Here is a 20,349-nt window from a genome sequence, read left to right as displayed (position 1 = left end):
TAAATTATACGACGATCATACTAGCCTCCACTGTTAGATCTGTTATGAATTTCAGGGTATAGTGCATAGGAAATAGACTTAGTCTAACAACTGTCAATTAGGAGTTTTAGGTCATTTATTGTATTTATATCCTTGCACAGTACATGTGATCTCATACTTTTTACTTTCTTACAACAGTATAAATGTATTGCAAATTTTAAATGATTTTAAACCAATCTCACTGTAATGAATTTAGCTGCTTAATGCATTTTTGCACAGGTCGTTTTTTTGAATGCAGTTTTCCACTGCAAAGATTTTTATTAATCATGCAATAAAGATAATTGAATTGAATATATACAAAAAAAGATATTTTGTTCAACTATATTTTTAACATCTATATATTTTTCTATATTTTTGAACTAACCTATTTAAGTATAGGGACTCGATATTTTTGCATTCTATATTTTTACCTCAATTTTTTTTCATCTATGTTTTTGAGGTCGATATACTAGGGACTGATAGGGGTACACTAGTAGCCAATCTGGGGGGCACCTAGGTACTCACCATGGACACATTTAAGGAAGAAACACAGAGACAGGGACCCTGATTAGCAGGATCCCAGTCAGACTTGCCAGAAAACATAATGACACCAGCAAATAGTGGGGGTAACCTTGAAAGCAGTTCCTACTTTTCTAATCAACCCCAACCCCCCCAAATGTAAGGAATTGATACTAGCCTTGCCCAGTTCAGTCTTCATTTTCTGAGTGGGAATATGTAGAGAGTGCATCTGCGCTGGGCATGGGTACTCCTAGGCCTATATTCCACTGAAAAGTCTATCCCCTGTAGGGAAATGGACCAACACAAACGTTTGGGATTTTCACCCTTCATTTGTTTAAGACATAAGAGGGGCTTATGGCCTGTCTGAACAGAAAAGTGAGTACCAAACAGGTATGGACTCAACTTCTTCAAGGCCTAGAACAGAGCAAAGGCCCCCCCTGTCTATAGCTGACCAACATTTCTTCTTGATGTCAACCTTCTGCTTATTAAAGCTACTGGTTAATCCTGGCCCTCTGCATTAAATTGTGACAAAACAGTTCCTACCCCTATCTCAGAAGCACCTCTCTGGACAATGAAGGCTTTGGAGTAATCAGGACTTTGCAGAATGGGAGCTGTGCACATGGCCTGCTTCAGGTCACCAAATGCCTTTTAACAGCCAACTGTCCCCATACCCTTATTAGTCATTCTCTTGGAGGCAAGGTCATTAAGGGGAGTCACAATGGACCCATATCCCTAAACAATCCTCCTGTAGTACCCAGTCAGGCCCATGAAAGCTCTGACTTGAGTTTGGGTAGTGTGAGCAACCCAGTCCATGATGATCTGGATTTTGCTCTCCAATTGTTGATCTTGGCATCCACCTACCAGGCGACCCAAGTATACAACCTTGCTCTGCATTATCTGGCACTTGGTGGCCTTGATAGTGAGGCCTTTCTTTTGCAGGACCACCAGAATATTTCTGAGGTGGACCAGGTGATCCTCCTAGGTGGAGCTAAAGACAGCAATTTCATCTAGATATGCTGCACTATAGGCTTCCAGACCTGTTGGGACTTTGATTATCAACCTTTGAAATGTGACTGGTGCATTCTTCAAGCCAAAAGTCATCACAATAACTTGATAATGCCCACTGGGGGTTTCGTTTAGGCTTGGCATCCTCAGCACGTCAAATTTGCCAGTAGCCTGCAGTCAGGTCAAAGTATCTATGACCTTATCTGTCCTGGGAATAGGATGGGCATCAGCCCTAGTGTCTGCATTGAGGCCTCTGTAATTCACACAAAACCTCATCTCTCTTCTACCACCTTTGGTGTGAGGTTTTGGTACAAGGTTCAACATGTGATTGAAATGATTGAGGACTTTCCCCCAATCAGCCTGCTGCTGGTCAGTGAGGCTACCTGCTAAGGCTACTCCTTCAACTGACCCATCAACAGGATTCTGAGGGAAGAGATCAGGGAGAGATCACTCTCTTCCTCCTGTCCCTTGTCAGTGGCCATGAGCAAGCTCATGTCAGCCCTGTCTACAAAAGATTTTAGGAGGTTCACATGTAGTACCCTGTGGGGACTTCTGGGAGAACCTAGGTCCACCAAGTAGGTGACCTCACCTTTCTTTTCAAGGCTGGTGTGGGAGACACTGTACTTGTCTTGGAGAGCTGCTGGGGCCACAGGCTCTAACACTGGCTGGTAAATAGTCAGTACAACCTTTCGGTCATGCCAATCTTTCTGACGCTCCTGACTGGCTTCAAGGTTTTTGCTTGCCTTCTTCCTGTACTCAGCCATACGTGAACACAGGCCAAGTACATAGTCCACAATATACTGTTTAGGGGGTTTGCGATGTTGCTCCAAGCCCTCCTTAACTAGACACAATGGACCCTAACTGGATTCCCAAACAGAAGTTCCAATGGGCTGTAGCCAACCCCCTTCTGTGGAACCTCTCTTTAGGCAAAGAGACGGCAGGGTAGTAAGACATCCCATTTCAATTGAGCTTTTCTGGGAGTACCATAATCATACACTTTAGGATTTTGTTGAACCTTTTAACAAGCCCATTGTACTGTGGGTGGTAGGGTGTGGTAAACGTATAGTTTACTCCACACTCTTTCCACATTGCAGTGATTTGACTCGATATGAAGTTGGTACCTCTTTCTGTTTCAACCTCCTTAGGGAAGCCCACCTTGGAAAAGATTCCCAGGATGGCCCTGGCCACTACAGGAGCTGTAGGGGTTCTAAGGGGGAATAGCCTCTGGATACCTAGTGGCATGGTTATCACTGGCGTGGCAAGTGACAAAGGATTGCCAAAACTCCTTTCTGTCTTCAGACTTATGAGGGCAGTGAAAATGAGGGACAATACGGTCCCAAGTCTTGCTTTTCCCAAGATGTCTTGCAAGGGCAAAGTCATGGGCAAAGGCTAGAGGAAAACCTCTGAACTTCTGGGGTATTACCAACCTCCTGGTAGCACCAGGTTTGGGGTCTCTGCCATTTAGAAAACAGAAGCCCATCTTTTGAATAGATCCTGTGGGACCCACTGACACTCCCTGTTTCCTCAGCAGCAGTTTGCTGTCTAAGCTGCTCAATAGAGGAGCAGAATTTCTGCTCCAAACTCAAGTCTGCCCTGGAAGGGCACCCTGCCACCCAGAACTCTGCCTGGTCAGGCCGAAGTTCCTCTGGGACAGTTCCTTCACAGGAACTGAGATCGTCTCCCTCAGGAGACTGATCCTCACTGGGAGTTTGAGAGGAGGATCATTCCTTACCCTTCTTAGGGCCAATCTGGTTCATTCTTTCAGGATCCCAGTGCTCCTTCAGTGCTAAGCTGTTAAGCCTGAACCCGGGCGACAGCAAATGCACTGGCAGAGATGCCCATGATCTCTGAATGCGTCTTGAACTCCATTTCAGACCAGGCTGAAGTTTCTAGATCATTGCCCAACAGACACTCTACAGGTTGGTCTTGACTAACCACAACTCTTTTAGGGTCAGTTACCCCTCCCAGCTGAGATTCACAACTGCCAAGGAATGATCAATCCTGACATTGCTAGTGTTGGTTACTTGGTATAACTGACCAAGTATGATCTGTTCAGGGGACACAAGTTTCTCTGTCACCATTGTGACACTGGCCCCTGTAAGCCATAGCTTATTTTCCACTGATGAATAAAGGGTGTCTGTATTTGCCTAAGTTAGTGGGCAAGTCGACACTGTCTGCCACCGCACCCTAGGCACGCGCCTCCACAACACAGGCATCCATGACAAGGCTCTGGAGTGGACCACCTCCTTCCTCTCCGGAAGAACCCAGAGCGGCCGCCTCCCCCTTTCCGTTCCGAAGCCGCCGAGATAATCTGCAGCGTACTCCAAGGATCATCCCTCAGCCCGACACTGTTCAACGTATACATGGCACCGCTCGCTCACGTCGCCCGACTGCACGACCTCAACATCATCTCCTATGATGACGACACCCAGCTGATCCTCCCGCCAAAACCAACCTCCACAAAGGAATGAAAGCCAAAGCCTAGTGGATGAAGAACAGCCACGTGAAGGTGAACTCGGACAAGACAGAGTTCTTCATCCTCGGCTCCACCCCCTCGGCCAGGGACGACTCCTGGTGGACGACCACACTGGGAGCAGCACTGACACCCACCGACCACGCACGCAACCTGGGGTTTATCCTCGACTCAACACTGTCCATGACCAAGCAAGTCAACACCAGCTTGTCCTCCTGCTTCAACACTCTCTGCATGCTCCGCAAGATCTCCAGGTGGATCCCCACAGAAACAAGAAGAACAGTCACCCAGGCCCTTGTCAGTAGCAGGCTGGACTACCGAAACGCCCTCTACGTAGGAGCCCCGGCCAAACTCCTGAAACTACTACAACGCATACAGAATGCCTCTGCACGCTTGATCCTCAACATCCCTCATGACAGTCACATCACACCCCTCCTAAGAGTCCTGCACTGGCTTCCTGTCAACAAGAGGATCACCTTCAAGCTCCTCACCGATGCACACAAGGCACTCCACAACATCGGTCCGGAACACCTCAACAGATGACTCACCTTCTACACCCCAAACCGCCAGCTACACTCCACTGACCTCGCCCTCGCCTCCGTCCTGCCTTCTTTCCCAATTCTTGGGGAGAGGTCAGATCAGAGTCCACCAGTAGTAGATTCTGACAGTAATTAAGGATGTGCTTCCTTATCAACAAATTGTACAATCCATCAGAGTCATGTACCTTGCTTCCATGAAGCCAGCTTTCCAGAGCCTTAATAGCACTGTCTATGAAATCAACCCAATTTGAGTGTGTGCCTTCTGGGTGTCCTTGAACTTAATCCTGTCCTGTTCAGTGGTTAAGCCAAACCCATCTACCAGGGCACTCTTCAAGACTGAGTAATTGTCAGCATCCTCTTCTCTAACAGTGACGAGCTTGTCTCTACCTTTGTTAGCAAAAGGAGAGCTTAGAGATAGCTGCACACTGCCCTTGAAGGACCTTCTGGACTTTACAGGCCCTCTCAAAAGCAGTGATCCCTTTTTGGATGTCATCCCCCTCCTGGTAAAGAGACACTATCCTGCTCAGGTCCCTAGTGTCAAAGGAAGGCTCCCTGATTCTAGGTACACTACTGCTGCCACCATGAGACTCTAGTCCCATATTCTTCCTAGCCCTCTCGACTTCCAGGATCTCTTTATCAAGGGCCAGCTGTTCTTGCCTGAGCTTAGGTCTAACTCTCTCAAGTTTGATCAGATGGTATTTCATCTCTAAAGAGTCCTCCATCTTGCTAGAGATGGCGGTCACTATGGAGTTTCCAGAAGCATTGGAATGATCAGAGGAGAACCTAGACCTCCTCTGTATCCTTTGCACAATCTCAGGGAGAACAAAGGGGGACCTACCTCTTGAAGCACCCTCTGTCTCATCTGTACTGTTCCCTGGGGAATCAGAGATCACCATGGTCAAGTCATCAGACTCTTCCTAGTCATGCTCAGAATTAGGGTCACTAGGGATAACCCCTCATGACCCATCCTCTGGAGCATTCCCACCCACTTGTCCTGTTCCTCTTACCTATCAGGATTCTGGTGATCATCTAGAATAAGCAGCTCAAAGAGATGCTTAGTGGTGGGTTTACTACCGGGCTTCAACTTTCTAGAGGTACACAGGGTCCTCAGTTCCTGAAACTTGAGACCACCTTATCTAGAGGACTGGGTACCATTGGGTTCCATACGTAATGACATGATGTCTAGGTGTAGTGTGATGTTGCACCTACCTACCCTAGTAGAAACAAAACTTATTAAGATTGGAGAAAGGGTTGTGCTAGACCCTTAACCCCTTCAGCGCTGCGCGAATTTCGCTGCAGTGCTGAAGGGTTTAAAACCGTATTGGCTCATGACGGAAATGTTCCGTCATCAGCACCGGAGCACCGACGCTGATGACGGAACCGTTCCGCCATGAGTATGCAAGGGGTTAACAACCAAATGTAAAAGTTAAGTTGAACTTACTTGTCTAAATAATTATTATATGTGCCGAATGCTACGGATGGTTTTTAAATTAATCCACTCCTTGATTAGCTAGTAAAGCAAAGCAGGCTTGAATCCCAATCGCTGCACACCAATGTAGGAGGCTGGCTTAGTATATGGCACCATGCCCACTAATTTAAGTGAAGCACCCTGCACTAATCCAGAAAACCTGTATGATGATTTTAGTGGTCTTAGACAACCATAGAAAGCTCTCTAAGTGGAAGCTGTGGAGAACAGCCTTCAGGCTCAGTCCAGAAGGAGTGGGAAGCAGCTTGTTTTACCAGTACTAATCATATATGTAGGTTAAGTGAAAAAGAACAACACAGTGTACTTATAAAAATATATACTTATTCTAAACACTCACTAACACATTGCAATATCTGCTATCCTGAGACATAATCACAAGACACACAATATTTCAACAACAGAACAGGCAAGTAGCACAAATACACATTGGTGTCCAGGGGGAGACCAAACCATATACTAAGAAAGTGGAATGCGGACCACGACCTAAGGCAAGACTGGACCCAGAAGAATTAGAAGAGCCGAGGACCCATCCAAGTGAAGTACCCCGGAACCCCATGAGACCATCTGCAGACTGGAAACACGATGGTGTGCTCAATACAGGTCCATAGGGAAGTCGCGGTTGCAGTTTCCAAGAAGAATAACCCTTTCCAGAGGACCCTGAAGATGGCCCGTGGAAGATGGGAGGTTGGAGAGTCACCCCACCCATGGATACCCTAGGAACCAGGATACCTACACCAGGGAAGCCAGATGCATAGGTGCCAAGTGACGTCAGAAACTGTCGTAGACCACAATGGAAGACTTCAGTAAAGGTGCCACTGGTGAAGAAGGTGAAAGAGTCCTGTGGAACCCAAGGTTGGATTCAGGCAGAGGGGCAGAGTCTCTGCCACTCAGGAGTGATCAGGAGGCATGGAAGACGAATGCCCACCAATGTCGGGAGATGCAGGTGAGTTGACGTGACCATGGCGCTGTAGCTCTGCGGACCAGGCGACACTGTAGAAGACCAGGAGCCGTTCATGAACTGTCCCACATCGCATGTCAAGCACCAGGGGGTCAGTGTCTGACAGAAGCACCAACAAGACTTGGCAGCGACATCAAACATTGCAGACGAAAATGGTGCAGTGTCGGAACCAGCATAGCCCAAGGGACTATCAATGTGCAAGTAAGTCAGAGTGATCCCCGAGCAAGCAGGAGAACCCACAGGAGCAAAAGAAGACTCTTAAGAGGACCCACAGGCTTTTGGCAGTTGCGATAGGACCTCGAGCAGCTCACCAACAATGCAGGCCCAAGGTGTAGCGGATGCAGTGAGGTCAAAGATCTTGGTAGCAAGAGATGCTAAAGACTGGAGCTTCTTGGAGCCTAAAGATCTCTGGTGAAGAGAGTCAACAAGCCTTGGCAATGGCGAGTCAACTCGGTGCACAGGGGTACTGCTCCAGTGGTTCAGACAAGAGATAATGACTTCAAACTTTCTGAGAAGACAGTGCAGACCTCGAGGGATTGCAGAACCACCACTTGTGTTGCTGAGCCTTTTGGCATTTATAGGATGTCAGGAACAGTAGACCGGTCAGCTTAGTTGCGGTGAGTGCAGATGTAGGGTAGTGACTCTTTCACCACAAAGGAGATTCCTTCGGGTCTCTTGGATGCCCACAGGCCTGGAAAAGAACCTGAAAGGAGCAGAGGCACGGATGACACAGAAGACTAGCAGAAAGACGAGACCAGGTGCAGCAGGAGTGTTCCCCGTGTAGTCTTGCTCTCCAAAGCGAAGTCCAATGAAGTCCAAAGTTCCCAGACGGTTAAAGATGAAGTGGTTTCAGATCTGAATCTTGTCCCACGACGAATCTAAAGAACCACCCACAGGTAAGCCCTTAAGTACCCTAAAAAAAGGGTTGGCACGGTTCAAGGGTCACTCCCAGAGAAGGGGCTGGACAGTGGGGAGGATACTCCCATGACGTTTGTCCAGTTTCACACCAGAACGGGAGCCAAAGGCTCCCTGAACTGGTTCCAACTGGAGTATGCAAAGAGGGCACCAAATGGGCCCTTCAAAGCAGTCTAGTGGTGCTGGCAAGTGCCCCCACCCTGGCACTAAGTCCTCTCTGGGAGTTGGTCCCACCTTCCTGTGACAGAAAACCTATTTTCCTACCTTCACTTTCTTGAGCTTGGCTGAGCAGCAGGAGGGCAGAATCGTGTCTCTGGTCAGCAGCAGCTATAGCTTGCTATCTGGGTCTGGAAGATTGGGACCGAGAGCACGGAGGGCTTCCTGGAGGAGTCCCACAGTGCATTGAATCATACCTCCAAACGGTGTTGGGGTTAGATACCAAATATGCCAGGGTTCGTTATAGCCAGTTTAAAATTAGCCATCCCGTAATGACACATTCCCACCCCATGTATCCTAAAGGCTGATGCACCTACAACAATCGGAGGATGGACTCTGGGAATTGTAGGGGTGTCCGGCTCATGCAGGGGCACCCTCACACTTATACTTCAAGCACCCTGCCTTCAGGATTGAAAGGCCTGCTTTAGAGGTGACTACGTGCAGTGACCTCAGATATAAGAAAATATGTATCTGTCGTAAGTGGTGCTAGCACTAGCTAACACAGGCTGCAATGGCAAGCATGTAGGCAGAATTTGAGTGGTCTCCCATGGGTGGCATAATACATGCTTCAGCCCATGGGGGACCCCTGGTGTACCTATGCCCTGGGTACCTTAGTACCATATACTAGGAACTGATAGGCGTAAACCAGAAGCCAATCTGGTGGGTACCTAAGTACTCAGCATGGTCCAATTTAAGGAGGAAACACAGAGACTGGGATATTGATTAGCAGGCTCTCAGTCAGACTAGTCAGAAAAACATAGGGACACCAGCAAAAAGTTGTGGTAACTATGAAAGCAAATCCTACTTTCCTACACTAGGCATGTGAAGGTAAGACTGCCACTGGGGAAATATTTAAAACATACTCACCAACTGGAAGTAAGGAACAACAGTGACACTAAATCTGAGCAATATAATGTATCCTAAACTCAATATAACATTTTTCTCAGGCTCAGACCCAAAGGTCATGTTTGTAGGTGCATGGTATTTCTATCCTGTGAACCTATACAAATGCAGAGGAGTGTTGTACAGGGTCACAGACAACCATAAAGTCTACAAGTGATAGGGGACGTAGGTAAGTTGTGTGCGGTTAATGCATTGTGACATAGTGTTCTTTCAAGAGGTGAATCTTTAACTCTTTCCTACAGTAGCGGTACTGATGATTGTTGCTTCAGATCCTGGGTACATAGACGAGAAACACAAGTTGCTGTGATTTCAATTGTTTTAACACTTCTTAATGTGCAGTTTGATGGAGGCCTGACTGCAAGTGTGCTGAGACCCACCAGAGAAGGTGAGCTTGTCTGTAAGATAAGTGAAAGTGCTGGTCACTGCGACTTTTTACAACAATGGAATGTTGGGAGCTCCATTGAAAAAACTGGAGTGCTCTGGGCTTCTAATGGCCAGTAGAAGCCAGGAGCTGCAACATTCCAATGTTGTGGTTCAGAGCTGAACAAAGGCCTCATCGAGCCAAGGGGATTTTCATTCCCCTCGGGCTCCGTAAGTCCTTTGTTTTATTTTTAAAACATTCTGTCCTCTAGCTGCAAAATGTTCTAACAGTTTGTTGGCCCTCCATAGCTGGGCTATACTGGCATTAAAGTCCCTCTCCCTTTCATGCCAGAGCAGGACTTTAATAGCTGGTATACTCCGCTCCGGCAGGCTATAAGACTATAGTATATGATGCCGCACTTTTGAAGAATTACAGGAATATAACAAATGTTTGTGTTAAATGAAAACATTATCTTTACTGCATGCACCGTGTATTTTCCCCACTCCCGAATCCCTGCTGAACAACGTAGGAATGCCCATCATGTGTGCCCGAAAAAGTAAACATAGGGACCGTTAACGTGGCTGGCGTTTTCTGATCCATGAGGAAATCTGTTTGAGCACGAACCAGAATTAGAAGTAATGGAGAGCTTATCATATCCAGTAATTATTTGGGAGTGTAAGCACCATCATCCAGGTTATTCCTTGTTATTGGGGGGAACTCAGAATAGGGGCTACTTATTTTACCTGCTAAACTATAAACATAATAGCGTGTTGGATTTTGTCTGTTGTGATAAATACTGCATGCCCATCTGCATACCCACCTGGAGCACTCATATTGAGGCTGAGCAGAAATTACAGCTCAGGGACTGAGGTGTTGCAGGGTTTTCAGGGTGTTAGAGAGATGGTTGCCTTAAAGGAACAGTAGCTTATTTCCAGGGCAGTAATTTTTTACAAGAAAATATGAATATTAATTCTGCATTGCTATTTTAATTATAGAAAGATAGTTCGACTGAAATCCCAGCATGTATAACAAATGTGAGCATGGCATTTTATGAGAAACTATCAAAAAGTCGGCATGCGTTTATTAAAGTATTTAAATCTATAATTACCTTTCTGGTGTCTGCAGAACTTTCATTAATGTACATTCGCCATGATGAGTCCCATGCTCCAGTTTCTCTTTCACTGAATAACTTCATCAATAAGCCAGTTTTGGAAACTAGATTTTCACAAGCCGCTCTCAAGTTTGGCTTTAAACACTCCATTTTAAGGATTCGAATGACATGGCAAATTAAGGCCCGCACTTCTTTATTCGGAATGAGAGATTCTAGCTGCGCGTTCAGCTGCATTTCAAACAAAGAACCGTCCCTTTCCTCGCTTGTTTCTGTTACATTCATATCTGGCCTAAGTTTGCGACCTGTTCTGTTCGCCATATTTAAACCTGATGGAATGCTATCGTCTGCAACTCCAAATGGTCTTGTATTTTCTATAACTTTAGTATTTGCAAGAAAATGTTCATTGTTACCCTGAAGCAATTTATTTAATATCATCTTGTTCCACTCTGTCTCAGAAAAACTTTGGTTTTGCATGTCCGCGCTGGATTCATTAAGATTGGCACTGATGTTTGTGACCAGAATAATAGACTGAATAAGAGTGACACTGGCTTCTCCGGGTCTCAGAACTTGTTCTCCAGGTCTTTGAACGTGTTCCCCAGGTCTTTGAACTTGTTCCCCCGATCTCTGAACTTGTTCCCCAGGTCTTTGAACTTGTTCCCTAGGTTTCTGAACTTGTTCCCCAGGTCTCTGAATTTGTTCCCCAGGTCTCTGAACTTGTTCCCCAGGTTTCTGAACTTGTTCCCCAGGTTTCTGAACTTGTTCCCCAGGTTTCTGAAATTGTTCCAGAGGTCTCTGAATTTGTTCCCCAGGTTTCTGAACTTGTTCCCCAGGTTTCTGAACTTCTTCCTGCGGTCTCTGAATTTCTTCCCCAGGTCTCAGAATGTGTTCCCCAGGTCTCTGAACTTGTTCCCCAGGTCTCTGAATTTCTTCCCCAGGTCTCTGAATTTCTTCCCCAGGTCTCTGAATTTCTTCCCCAGGTCTCTGAACTTGTTCCCTGGGTCTCTGAACTTGTTCCCCAGGTCTCTGAATTTGTTCCCCAGGTATCTGAACTTGTACCCCTGGTCTCTGAACTAGTTCCTCAGCTGGTGTTGCAGGGTTTGGTTTACAACTGGTTTGCGGTGAAAACTGTAGGGGCAGTGTCCTTCCCTGCGACAGGACCGCTCTAGGGGCAATGGTGCTAGGGGTGGTGCTGTTGGCACTCAGTCTGGGCACCACAGAAGGGTGTGAAGAACTCATGCCAGGAGTGCTTGCTGGTATTGTGAAAAGGAGTACTGTGCTACTGCTCACTAAGGTTAAATAAGAAAACACATCCCCGTTATCCTCAGTGTTATTATTGTCTACATTGTGAAAAGGAGATTCATCATTGTTATTCAGTATCAATGTAACAAGTGCAATAGGAACATTTCTTCGCCTCCTTTTCAATATAGCTTTGTTTTTCCCTTTTTCTGTTTGACTTTGCAAATTTTGAATTTGGCACTGCTTTCCGACACATTCGGCTACTGTTCCTTGCCAGGCATTCCAATTGCCTTTTTCAATGATGTTCCCTTCAAGGGGTGAGATTATTTTTTTGGACCTTGTGTTTATTACAATTCTCATTCTTTCGCCACCCTGGATTCCAGCCGGGAGGGAATGTTGTACTTTATCTAGATATTCTGTTGTTGTTTGTGGGGTTGACGAAGTTTCATGCAATAGACTTCTGCTGTTCTGTTCTGTTGCACTAGAGGGTGTCTTTTGAACATCTGAAGACAGTAAACTCCACAAAAAAGACAGTTTCTTCAGATCATTTTTGTCAGCCCAGCGCAGGTTAAAAGTCTTTGACAAGACTAAGGGCCCACCAGCTTGGTCTTTCACAGATGAGTCACTGGATCTGGACAGTCCATTTTTTTCCAATTTCCTTGCCGTAAACATGACCGGTTTCTCATAATCCGGCATACTTTTAGGAAACGAATCATTTACTCCTCCAAGAAGGTTTACTTCCTCATTGAAATTAACCTGGACTACTGGATGATAATCATTGGAAGAAAGCTCCATTAAATTCTCTCCACTGTTCATTAGTGATGGCTGTTCAGGCTCTAACTGTAATATGACCGTAGAATTTATTCTCTTGGATTGCAAAGTTTTCAAGAATTCGTCGTCTGTCATAGGCGATGTTTTGGCAGCTTCTGCACCAGAAAGGAAAAAAAACGAAAGCCTTTAAGAAAATCGCATTAGAAACAATGAAGACCTGCAAACTAGTAAGCAAGAAATGTAATATTACTTCAGTGACTGAATGTTTAGTTAACTTCTGCAGGGTGTGCCATATTAACAGCTAAAGTCAGTTAAACTTTCATTTAAGAATGTGTTGATGCTTAATCACAATTTACAGAACATAATCAATATACCTCTATGTGTCAACTTAATCATTATTTGGACAAGCTCACGGACAAAGCCAAGCGGGGCTGACTTGTTATTTTTGTTGTATGCAGAATTGGCATTTAGTTGTACAATATATTTGAACTGTAATGTAGACATTTATGCCACGTATGGAAAATAAATAAATACATGTGGAGTATATGCATACATTTATAAATGCAAAGGAGAAATCAAAACCCGTATTATTATCACAGTACAGCTACACTGACTTGAGAAAACACTGCTTAATGCCCCATAGTTCCATTGTAGAATCAATTTTCAAAAGAAATCCAATGAGAACGCATATATAGCTTAGCTATTGTATAACAACACGCTCTGGTTATATTTAACTAACTTTGTTTACAATTAATGTACATGAAAAATAGCATGACATACAGATTAAAAGCAATTCGCAGCATGTGACGATATAGTCGTTTAGGCAATAAAACCAATTAACGATTAATAGTAACCCCCCTACACCAATCCGATAAACAAGTTCTTTGCTCAGTCCAAACGCACTACGCTTTTACACCACTATCTGATTAGTTACATGCACCCGTGGAGGCTAAATGTTGCAACAAGCAATACGGATGACTGCATCTCAGAGCACCACAGCTGTAAGAACAGTGACTGAGGGCAGGGCGTTGGCGGAGTTTTTGTCGAACTCTGTGCTCCAAGCTGAGTGGCAAAACTTCACGAAGTCCTCTGGTGGAGCAGAGTTTATCACCCACCCCTTGTTAGAAATTTCCATCCTGGTTTCAGCTCTCGCATAAGTAATTAATTTATTATACTTCGATTATATGAGAGAGGTCTAATTATACCATTATGTTGCCACATCTTAACACATAGATTAACATATTAGCATATTGATTAGTATATGTTTAGTAGTGGGGTAGAGCGTTTAATTATGCTGCACCACATCTCAATAAGTTAACTCCGACTGAGGTGATTCCTCTGGAATATGCCAATCAATTAGTGTTGTGTATATATTGTTGATACTCTCAGTTTGGAATGATCTGTAAACCTAATTTTCAACCTTGGGAATTTTGAATTTTTTTAACCACTTTGTGCTTTTTTGAAGGTCTTTATCTTATTTTGGAAACTTAATGATTGGTTGGATTTGTTTTTTCTTTACATTTGCACAGGAACTGGAGGTATGATTGTTACGGTGAGTAACGTACTCCTGCAATAAAATTCACCCTGAGACGCACTGGAAAGGAAGTGACGGTAAGACCACCATTCCACTCGATGGAATTGATTGGGAAAGTCTGCGCGATTCAGAGGAAAGTATGTATGCACATGATTGTACCCTTGCATCAGTATCCTGAGGTTGGTTGGATCGCATATCATTTTTGAATAAGATTAACTTGCTTGAATGTAATTGGAGTATGGATGCGCAATGACCAACTTGTCCAGTTATTTCAATTTACATGTTTTCATTGAGGGACACTTGTGCATTTAGAATGTTTTTTTTTTTTCCTTAGGAGGGATCTGATTGGGCGATACATCAAGGGAAGTAGAGAGCGAACCTTATGTAAGTAAATAGACTGCCTCTTTTCTTTACCTAGGAATACCTGTAGAATATTGGGGGTTGGTTCACTGTCTCTCTCGTAGTGATTGGCTTAATGTCTTTCTCGTAGACAACATATTTCTCAATTTTTATTGGTGCATTGGATTGACGGGAAAGTTGTGTATTTTGAATGTTTTTTCCTTATGAGCAATCTGATTGGGCGATACATCAAGTGGACCAGAGAGGGAACCATGGCCCACATGCATCAACAATGCCATTTTCGATTCCTTATTAGCGAAAAATAAGGATTTGCTAATAAGGAATAGCAAAAGGCTATGCATGAAGAAATCGCTGAAAAAAATTGCGATTTCTTAATATTCCTTAATTGCGACTTGCAAATTGCGAGTCGCAATTAAGGAATACCACCCCATTCATTCCTATGGGCCCAGAGGCCCATAGGAATGAATGGGAAGACATTCTCAATTTGCGAATCGCAATTAGCGAATCGCAAATTGAGAATGCAATTTCAAGGGGGCACGGGTGTCCAAAGGACACCGTGTGGCACCCCTGAAATTGATCTGTGCACATATGTTGCACACACACATGCCCTTAGGGCATGTGTGTGCGCAACATGAAACTTAAAAAAATGCACAAAAGTGAATTTTTCAAAGTTTTTGCAAATTACCATGAAGTTGAACTTCATGGTAATTTGCTACTCCTATTAGCAAACTCGGTAATCTTTTGACTTTGATGCATTGCATTTAAGGAATCTCATTTTAGAGATTCCTTAAATTGCGATTTTTGCATTTGGGGTGATGCATCCCAAATGCAAAAATACCGCTCGCAAAGGGGCAGATTCTGATAATCTGCCAGTTTGCGACCGGTTTTTAGCTTGATGCATGTGGCTGCATATGTATGTAAAGAGATTGCCTCGTTTCTTCACCTAGGAATAGCTGTAGAACATTGGTGATTGGTTCACTGCTTTTCTTGTGTAGGTTGAATGGTTCTTCCTTATGAGCAATCCTATTGGGTGATACATCGGGGGGGGGCAGAGAGGGAACAATATTTATGTAAATAGACGGCCTCTTAACTTTACCCAGGAATGGCTGTAGAGCATTGGTGATTGGTTCACTGCTTTTCTTATGTATTTTGAATGGTTCTTCCTTATGAGCAATCCTGTTGGGCGATACATCGAGTGGACCATAGAGGGAACCATATGTATGTAAATAGACTGCCTCTTTTCTTTACCTAGGAATGGCTGTAGAACATTGATGATTGGTTCATTATTTTTCTTGTAGCGATTGGCTCAATGTCTTTCTTGTAGACAACACACTTCTCATTTTTGCTTGGTGCATTTTACCTGGACCAGAGACTGAATGTGGGTTAAATTATGATTTTTGTTAGAAAGGATCGAATTGGTTTTCCATATTGTTACGACAAAAGTGATTGGAGCTTCAAAGGTGGTGCCTTTAATGACATGTTTTTCTTGCCTATGATTGGCTAACTACTTGTATAAATACTCCTTGAAGGTTGACAGTAGACACCGCGGTCAGATGGATGATACTTTGGGCATGACTTAATTTGATACTGGGTAAGCCACACAGATGGAGGTGATATTGTGCTGCTAACTTTCCTTAGGTGGTTACATGAAAGGATGTTTTCTGGGTTTTTTTAAAAACTTATTAGACTATATATTTAACTTGTGAGGATTTGTGTAGTAATTGGGGACACTAAATGAATGTATGCCCTTATTTCTTTATTTTGGTGTTGATTTTTAATGTTAACTTTGGTGTTTAATGAAAAATATAAAGTGATTTTTCTAAAAGATAGGTTTTGTTCTCCCCTTTTTCATAGCCTGGATAGAAGGCAATAATCCTTAGAAAATCCAGAAGACATATATAGATCACTAAACTTATTTGTCATTTGTATTTGTGGAGGCACACTCACGGGCACTTGCACATTAATTTTCTTTTATTTGAAATCCACACGGGTCATCGCACAACCAACGCGATTCGGTGTCCTCCGACACCTTGTTCACGGTTCAACCGTGAGTGTGCCTCCATTCTTCTTGGCAAAAGAGGGTTTGAAGAATATATATATATATATAAATATATATATCCGTTTCACTTCCTCCAATGGGACCGGGACACATAGACTGCGGTGCAATGCAGGGTCAGAGGGTTCCCTGCCAAATGTACTCCATATCACCAAATGCTCCAAACGTAGCGTAAATGCACTCTGATCCAGCGATAATCACCACTCCATCAAACCATTCGATAGTAGTTCATTATTTTCAATTTATTTCCAGCATGACAAACAGTACATGGAACCAACCCAACGCGTGAAGGCAAGTAAAATCAGCCATGAAACCTTACTGGTCCCTAAAGAAAGTGAGAAGAGTGAGGTGCAGGAGGTGGTCAGGTTCATCTCAACATACCATGCGAAATCCTGGCAGGTCCAGAGTAGCCTTAAGAAACATTGGAATGTACTGAGAACTGAATCCACACTAATTGATGTAGTGGGTTGCAATCCTAGCATTACATATCGGAAAGCAGACTCTCTAAAAGATAGACTGAGCAAGAATGAAATTAATACAAAGCCGAGAAAGACAACTGATGTACAGAGCTTCTTTACATGCATGACATGCAAAGCATGTAAATTCAGCAATAATGTTAAAACAGTCTATTACCCAATAGAAGAGAGAGAAAAAATGATCAAACAACATCTAACCTGCCTTTACGAGTATGTGGTGTACATTCTTGTCTGTCCTTGCTCCAAAAAATACGTAGGGAGTACTATGTTCCCTGCAAAAAAACGTATTCTGGAGCACATGCGGGCAATTGAAAATAAAGACCAAAATTCGCCGGTAGCCCGACACTTCGAAGAACTACATCGAAGTAACCGCAATCTCTTAAAGTTTTTTGTGATTGACAAGATACCCCCCATGAAAAGAGGGGGAGACAGAATACGAAGGTTGCGGCAACTAGAAAGTAAGTACATTCTTGACTTAGACACCTGCATTCCGGGGGGGGCTGAACTCTGAGGAGGAATTAAAATGGCATCTGAGAGAGTAAACTACCACTTGGTGTTAATAAGATTTTAAACGTTTCAGGAATGTATAGTTATTTTCTCAGTCTCCTGTCTGTGTTTCTCTTGTTGTTTAACATCACATGTTTTTTTAACATCACATTAGTTATGTAACGTCACAATAGTTTTTATCACTTTATACTTTGTTTGTGTTATGCACTTTACAGTTCAAATCTTTAAGGCCATTTCAGCTTTTGCAAGCGCCAAGACTTATTGATTCTATTCTATCTTTCCATACAGGCAATTTCTGTTAGAAGAAGAATGAATATGCAAGCAAAGCTATATTCCCACTGGGGACTAAAGAACTGATAAATTATAAGGACATTGTTACTAGTGATTGAGATACATTGTGGAGATTATTACACTGGGACTTTATTACATAATAATTTTTTTGGTTTTGTTTGGCTAGGTAATGTATGCCACAATGCGCAATGATTTAGGATATTTTCAATGTGCTTTTTATTATTATTTACTATAGCATGCTTAAATGATATATTACATCCAAAAGACCTTGGTTTGCTATCGAGATACCGTTTTAAAATGGCCGCCATGTATACGATTTGAACTCTAGTCTTTTGTTTATGTTCACATCAGGAAGTGGTATTCGAAACTTTATTTATTTGTTTGATTTGAGAACACAATTCACCCGTGACCACGCGTTGGGTTGGTTCCATGTACTGTTTGTCATGCTGGAAATAAATTGAAAATAATGAACTACTATCGAATGGTTTGATGGAGTGGTGATTATCGCTGGATCAGATTGCATTTACGCTACGTTTGGAACGTTTGGCGATATGGAATATATATATATATATATATATATATATATATATATATATATATATATATATATATATATATATATATATATATGTGCAAAGAACTCCACAAACGCCACTTCCTGATCCACCCAGGACCGGCGAGGCAAAGTAGGAGACGGACCACGTAATTCACAGGCTCTTCACTTTAATGCAGCTGGTAAAAACAGGAGGGCAATACGCGTTTCGGGCTTCAAGAGCCCTTGTTCACATGCAAAATATATATGTATGTGTGTGTGTGTGTGTAAATAAATATATTACCTACTGGCGGTCGCCATAGGAAATCCACAACATTCTATTGGGAATAACTTTGGCGCCGGTTGATGAATCTCAGCGAATTTCTCAAAGAAGATGGCCCGTTACGCTCCGCTCCTTCCCTTAAAGTTTTGGGGGGATTCGTGAAGCGGGGGCCGAGAAAAAAGGGGGGTCCCAAAATGTGTTTTCCCCATGTTAATTTCCATAGGACGATTAGACATGGCTACATCCCGAACCGCTGAACGGAATTACACCAAACTTGGCAAAATGGTAGGGACTGGTACGTATTAGTGCCTTTTCTATATTTGGTGAAAATTGCTCCAGTAGTTTTTATGAAAATTAACTTAAAAACACATATATATATATATAAGCTTACTGTACTCTGTACCTTCGCGAGTACGAGCTGCTTTCTGATTGGCTGCCAATGTCTGTCAACACTCCAAAACAGAAATTGTTGGCAGCCATCTTGTACCTTGGTAGACTGAGGCACAGGAAAGCAGAAAAACAAATGTGTAGAACTCAAAAAGGGGGCAGGATAGAAGCACCCTGACCCCCTAGGCCTGCTCAGGGCGTCCCACAAGGACCCCCCAGGCCCCCAAAAAAAATTGGGGGGGAAAAAATTGCGGGGTACGCATAAGATCTGATTGGCTGTCAGCACTTCATCCAAGAAGTGTTGGCAGCCATCTTGGGACCTATATACATAATAGCACCTCATTAAAAAGCATTGTAGTTAATAGAAGGTTTTAGGACTTTAGTTACATTATAAATCATTTGTTGATGGTACCATACTCATTTTAGGAATTGTGGTGTGTTCTAAGGTGATTTTACCATGTGAAAAAGCCTTCTGCTGGGATATCATGAATCATGTTAGAAAGAAAACTATTATCTCATGCTTTTCCCACAGTGGTTTGGAAGGGGATCTATAAGCTAAACTGAAAGTATATTTTCTGTAAATTCACATTATCTTTCTCAGTCATGTGAGAATGAAGTCTGACATTCTCAGTAAAACATGTACATCCAACAAGGACAGAGACTGCCAGTTGATTCCTTTGTGTTCTACTGCAGCCTCCTAGAGTGTTCTAAAGAACAACTAGAGCGCTAACAGTCCTACTTATTACAAAGGTATGGCACGTCTGAAGCCATCTTGATTGGAATAAAGTGGTAACTCTTAAAACATTTAATTTAAAAAGGAACAAAATGAGGGGGTATATTTTGCCATAGAAAGTATGATTAGTGCTGCAGAAAGAAAAATTAGGGCACATTTTGAGTGACTTCTCAAATCCTCTTCTATTTCATTAAAAACTTCTGACATGCAGTCTCCCAAGATAGCCACCAGAGACAAAAGAGCCCAAATGTAGCCCAAATATCACCCAGATGTAGCCCAAGTATAGCCCAATGACAGAATGTCCCAGCGTGTTCTAAAGAACAACTAGAGCGCTAACAGTCTTACTTATGACAAAAGTGTGGCACACTAGAAGCCATCTTGATTAGAATGAAGTGGTAAGTCTGAAAACATTTAATTTAAAAAAGGAACAAAATGAGGGGGGTTAATTTTGCCATAGAAAGTATGATTAGTGCTGCAGAAAGAAAAATTAGGGCACATTTTTAGTGACTTCTCAAATCCTCTTCCATTTCATTAAAAGAATTCTGACATGCAGACTGAAACATGCACTTTGAATACCAGCAGCAGACTTCCCTGGTGAACAGTAACTTTACTACAGTGATCTAATGAGCAACTAGAGTGCTAACATTCAGAATTTATGGCAAATGTGTGACACATCTGA

At 43.3% G+C, this 20,349-nt stretch overlaps 1 protein-coding gene across 7 annotated transcripts in view; it reads right to left on the bottom strand.

Annotated features, from left to right (window-relative positions):
* Positions 1-20,349, bottom strand: part of LOC144753804 (uncharacterized) — a 2,685,544-nt gene that overhangs the window by 1,474,008 nt on the left and 1,191,187 nt on the right. For all 7 annotated transcript variants that reach the window (XR_013594537.1, XR_013594539.1, XM_078641375.1 and 4 more), the window contains one exon: positions 10,502-12,666. Coding sequence is in view for 5 of the 7 variants with exons in the window: in XM_078641375.1 (XP_078497501.1) it covers positions 10,502-12,666 (2,165 nt within the window). In the remaining 2 variants the exon portion in view is untranslated. The remainder of the gene's footprint in view (positions 1-10,501; positions 12,667-20,349) is intronic.

Source organism: Lissotriton helveticus, chromosome 5_1, assembly GCF_964261635.1.
Source record: "Lissotriton helveticus chromosome 5_1, aLisHel1.1, whole genome shotgun sequence".
Taxonomy (NCBI): Eukaryota; Metazoa; Chordata; class Amphibia; order Caudata; family Salamandridae; genus Lissotriton; species Lissotriton helveticus.
This window is presented reverse-complemented; position numbering and strand designations above follow the sequence as displayed.